Source organism: Sturnus vulgaris, chromosome 26, assembly GCF_052056855.1.
Source record: "Sturnus vulgaris isolate bStuVul1 chromosome 26, bStuVul1.hap1, whole genome shotgun sequence".
NCBI classification, from domain to species: domain Eukaryota; kingdom Metazoa; phylum Chordata; class Aves; order Passeriformes; family Sturnidae; genus Sturnus; species Sturnus vulgaris.
This window is the reverse complement of record NC_142268.1, coordinates 4,684,545-4,690,064: the sequence shown is the minus strand read 5'-3', so window position 1 is coordinate 4,690,064 and position 5,520 is coordinate 4,684,545. Positions and strand designations below refer to the sequence as shown.

General features: G+C 49.5%; 1 protein-coding gene across 1 annotated transcript; it reads right to left on the bottom strand.

The window, feature by feature from the left end:
• Positions 1 to 1,907: 1,907 nt before the first annotated feature.
• Positions 1,908 to 5,520, bottom strand: UQCR11 (ubiquinol-cytochrome c reductase, complex III subunit XI). Its single transcript, XM_014884432.2, has 3 exons — positions 5,374 to 5,520; positions 4,055 to 4,189; positions 1,908 to 2,145 (listed from the first exon to the last, which is right to left on the bottom strand). The coding sequence occupies exons 1-2, from the start codon at positions 5,421 to 5,423 to the stop codon at positions 4,069 to 4,071; spliced, it is 171 nt and encodes a 56-aa protein (XP_014739918.1). The 5' UTR covers positions 5,424 to 5,520; the 3' UTR covers positions 1,908 to 2,145; positions 4,055 to 4,068.

Genomic DNA, 5,520 nt, shown 5'->3' with positions numbered 1-5,520 from the left:
GGGACCCCAGGTCCTCAGACAGATGGACACCACAGACCCTCAGCTTCAGGTTTCCCAAAGAACTCCAAGCCATGGGAACACAGGTCACTCACCCATGGGAACAATGCAAACCCAGGGAATTTCTGAAGCAGCAGGTTACACCCATCCTGTCCAGGTGTGTTACACAGGTAAAGTAAGAGCAAGGATTGAGCTGGGCAGACCTGAGGGTACAATCCTGCTGCTGTGCAAGGACAGGCTGACAGAATATCCACTTTCCAAGAACATCCACTTTTCAGGCATAATTTGGCTGGAAATGGATCAGTATGAACACCCCCACGTGTGGCAGAGGGCTGCTCTTGTCAAAGCTACACTCTCAGTATGCTGAGGTTCAGGTGAGGCTTTGGCCTCCCGCAGATCAGTCAGGAGCACTGCCTGAGGAATCAGCACCGTTATCCCATTACTCCATAAGGATCTTCTCCATCAGATCCCAGGGAAGCTGCCCCAAGGCTGCCAGAGCTCCAGGAGCGTTTGGACAGTGCTCTCAGGGATGCTCAGGGAGGGACTGTTGGGGGGTCTGTGCAGGGGCTGGACTTGAGGATCCCTGTGAGTCCCTTCTCACTCAGGATATTCCAGGATTATGTGATTGCATCTTACTGGACACAGCAGAGCAGCAAAGGCAGTTTTTGCATGTGAAAATTATATTCTTTGCCCCCAATTAATTAACAATGATGCTGCTGAAGCAACACTAAGAAATTTTACTGTTAATTAAGTAATCCAAGTGTCCTGCATATTGCCACTGTTTGGGCAGGTTTTCCAATAGTTTTTCCATAGAAACTTCCCTGACGGTGACAGCTCTGTCAGGCAGCACAGGGATTTTCCCCTAAAGAGAGTCAAGCCTTGCATCACAGCCAAACATTCTACTAAGATGAAACCGGGCACTAAACAGAGAGAACAGTGACCCTGTTGTGACACAGAGGAAGTTTGTTTGTAAATTCTGGTCTTTGTGAAAACAGATGAACCTTCCCCCCCCTGAGTCTGAGTCATCTGTGGCTGAGTGGCAGAGACCAGAGCAAAATAATCCTCGTTCTTCCTAACAGCTACAAACTCTCATCTAAAGGGTTCTGGTAGGGGTTTTCCAACAGCTACGAACTCTCACCTTAAAGCTTGTGTTTGGGGTTGTTTCATCACCGATTTAAGTTCACAAATAAATAAATCTATGAATTGAGGATATAGATTCTTTTTCTACTCAAACCCCAAATTAAGAACTGAGCAGCTCTCTGAACTCCTGGTTTTCATCCTGGTACAAAGAAAGACACCCAGGATTTGGGGCCAGCCTTCCTCAAGACCCTAGATTAAGTCAGAAAAGCTTAAAAAATAGGATTTGGGGTTTCTAACATAAATTCATGGGCCCCTTAAATGGTCTTTCTTTAAACTAAATTTCAGGAATTTGTTACCATGAAACTCTGCAATATTGGCTGGGAAAAGTTAACTGTATCCACGGGGCCACAGTGATCCAGAAATGATGAGCCTAAAATGAACACATCCGTAAGAGTAGCTCAAGAGCTGTAACTGATATAAAGAAATCATCGAACTCAGTATCCTAGCAGTCAGTGGTTGACTCTCAAGGGACCTGCACAGGGAAAGAGGCAGACATGTGGCAGACCTGCCTTAGGACACACAGTCCAAGAAGCTGAAGACATAACACAGTGCCCAGAGCAGCTGTGGCCACCCCGGGATCCCTGGAAGTGTCCAAGCCAGGCTGGACAAAGCTTGGAGCAATCTGGAATAGTGCCAGGTGTCCCAGCCCAAATCATGGAATCATGATTCCATGATTCTATAACCCAAAACCAAACCAGGAGTCTGGTCTTAAGAACGTGGACTAAGAAGGTAACACACACAAAAAAACCCAAAAACCCAACCCCCGCAAAATCATTCATTTGGTTTATTTTGTTCACCAGGTTTATAAATTACTCCCATCAAGGCAAGATGTGCTGAGAAAGTGCTCAGAGGAAGTGGTCAGTGAAGGTGAATTTGCTCACAGCTGCTCATGAGACAGACAGACAGACAGATGAGAATTGTTGCAGAAGCTGTACTGGGCATTTCAGGGTCACCCCAAGCAGGGTCTCAGCGGACGGATGCTCCAAACACTCTCCAGCAATAACAATCCTACAACAAACACAGAGCAGTGGTTAGGCACAGCTTCCTGCACAGTCCACAGCAGCCAACAGCACAGATCCCAAAAGCCTCCAGTATCCAGGCAGCAAGTTTCTGGAACAGGAGCTGATCTGGGTGGGGGTGTGCAGGCCTGGAGTCCCTTTGGAAGGGAGCACAGGCCACCACAGACACATCCCCTTTCTCTGCTCCTCTTCCCAGAGGACTGACACACAAAGTTCTTACTTCAAAATGGGAAACACAGACTGTTGGCTCAGGAATAGAGCTGTGTTCCTACTACTGACAATTTTTAAGGAAGGAAAGCCCTTAGAAGGTAATTCAATTGCCCCTACATAACTTGAGAGCTTTTCCACTTGAAAACTTTTCTCCATCCAGGTTGGATGGGACTTGGAGCAGCTTGGGACAGTGGAAGGTGTCCCTGCCTATGGCAGGGGGTGGCACTGGATGGGCTTTAAGGACCCTTCCCACCCAAACCATTATGTGATCTTATGGTTCTATGACTTGTCTGTAAACATCACAATGACCCAAAATGCCTCCAGTTCAGCTGACTTCCAAGACAAGTTTGTTGGAATCTAGAAACTTGGGAGTTTTGAGGTTTTTGTGGTTTTTTGACACTGATCCCTAGGAGAACACTGATTTTGACTTCAAGCCTTGGAGAAGGCTTCCAAATTTGAGTGATGGAGTTAGAGTTATGGGTGTGTAGTTGAAGAGAAGTGTGTGATTTCATATGGTGAAGGGTTTTAAATTTGAAGTTTTTGGAATATAGTAATAGATATGGGACAAGATGGAAGTTGTCCCACAAGCCACTAATTAAGTGGTGCAGTTACCACATTTACAAAGTTTAATTCTTCTCTTGGTTACAGAAAGATCTGTGCAATATCAAGTTTGCAAACAGTAAATTGTTTAAACTGCAACAACTCTTGCTGAAAAGAGACTTAAAAAGTACTGTCTGTGCTTTCCAAACTGACTTCCCTACAAAATACTGTGTAGCTGGAACACAAGTAGATCACTTTCATTAATCAACATTTAGATGTAACTGTTATTCTGAGCAGAAGAAACAAACACTGAGGTAGACAGTTTCTTCTGGACTCTGGAGTTTCTCCATTACCATCTTTCAATGAATGGAAAAATCTTCCTGACTCCCTTCTATCTGCAGCAAGGAATAAATAAATCAGAAGCCTGCCCACTAGAAAGAACATGCAGTCAGTAGAGCCCCAACAGAAGGATTGTCTAGCTGCTGCTCCAGCTTTAGGAATGGTCAGACTTTAAGAACATTCAGAACAGCAGTTTTGATATGCATTTAAAGAAGAAAAATAACCAAAACCTTGAGAAAACAAATCTTCAAAGGAATTTGTGGAATACAATAATCAGCTCTGAAAATTCATTTTACTTTTAATACCAGTTACAAGGAGCAGAAAGTAGTCTGAATTTTCAGTCAGAAAAGTAGTCCTGAGCTCGTAGCCCTTCTGCTCAGGAACAGAAGTAAACAGATATGTCAAAAGTTCCAAATTAGCTTGATTTGACCTCTTAAGAACCACATTATGTTGTGGAAAACCTGCTGCTTGTAAAATAATCACTTGAAAAACATATTCTAATGACTATTTCATCCTTCTGGTGTTCTGTGAAGCTCCACTTAAAAAAAAGAAAAAAAAAATATGATTGTACCCCAGGCAAAGAGGCAAACATCCACTGTCACACCAACACAGGGGTACTGTGTTCAAGTATTCCAGGCCAGGTTGTCCTGGACAGGGCTTGGAGCAATCTGGGATAGTGGAAGGTGTCCCTGCCCATGGCAGGGGGTGAGCAGGATGAGCTTTAAGGTCCTTCCAACCCAAACCTTTCTGGGATTCTGTGATTTTACAAATCTATTGATTAAGCCAAGAGATGCACAAATAAAACTCACCATTAGAGGGAAGCTCAGTCTTCAGTTTTGTACTTGCCGCCGATGTAGGGAACATACTGCAAAACCAGCTTCCAGTCTGTGGCCCAGATCACACCAACACCAGCCACACCACCCCACGTCACAAGGGTGGGGGTCCTAAAGAAGAGACACACACTCAGGTAAACATCAAATTACCACTGTGAAAGGCCTGGCAGATGCTCATGGCCGGAGAAAGTCACTTCAATCAGGAAAAAAAGCTCAGAATCCTGGAATATCCTGAGCTAGAAGGGACCCATGAGGACTATCAGTCCAACCCCTGTCCCTGCACAGACCCCCCAACAATCCCACCCTGAGCATCCCTGAGAGCGCTGTCCAAACGCTCCTGGAGCTCTGGCAGCCTTGGGGCCGGGACCATTCCCTGGGGAGCCTGGGCAGTGCCCAGCACCCTCGGGGGGAAGAACCTTTCCCTGAGCTCCATGCCAAGCCCTGGCACAGCTCCAGCCCTTCCTGGGCTCCTGGCCCTGGCCCAGAGCAGAGCTCAGCCCCTGCCCCTCTGCCTCCCCTCGGGAGGAGCTGCAGCCCCCGAGGAGTCTCCCCTCAGTCTCCTCTGCTCCAGCTGAACGAGCCAAGTGCCCTCAGCTGCTCCTCAGAGCTTCCCCAGCTCCGTGTCCCTCCTTTGGACACTCTCCAACACCTCTGGGTCCTTCTGATCTTGTGGTGACTAAACTGGACACAGAAATACTGAAACAACCTCACAGACACGGAACAGCATTAGTCCTCAGGGCAGCCAAGATATTTGAGTGGAATAGGTCATAGTCTTTTACTTAAAAAGACTCAGCAAGGAGAAGTCGCACTGCCATACACAGCTGCAGCCACATCCCGTCGGGTCTGCTCCCCGCAAAAAACTTCGTTTTGCCTCCCACGACCTTGCAAAGGGCACCCACCCCACAGGCACTGCTATATTTATATATGTGAAATACAGCCAGCGCCGGCTGGGCCGCAAGCCCTTTCCGCGGCTTCCCGGCCCCTCAGCCCCGGCCCGAGCTCTGCTCCGCACCGCGGAACCGGCCCCAGCCCCAGCCCCCCTCACGGGGCGCGGAGGGGACGGGGAGACCTCGGCAGCTCCTGGGGAAGGGGTCGGGACGCCCTTGAGGCTCGCACAGTGCGCGGCCGTGCTCGGAGGACGCGGTGAGGGGAGCGCGGAGCCCCGGGCAGGGCGGACAGAGCCCGGGTCGGAGCGCACAGCGAGCCCCGGGTCGGAGCGCACAGCGAGCCCCGGGTCGGAGCGGGCAGGCCCAGCCAGCCCCCCGGGCCGGGCGGGCAGCCCGGTCCCTCCTCACCAGGTCTGCAGCAGTTGCGCGTAGCGCGGCCCCAGCAGTTGGCTCAACATGGCGATGGCGCCGCCTCAAAGTGACCCCGAGCGCCGGCGCGGCCGTGGCGGCGGAGCCGCTCCGAGCACGCGCGGGGCAGCGGCGGGGCGGGGCCGG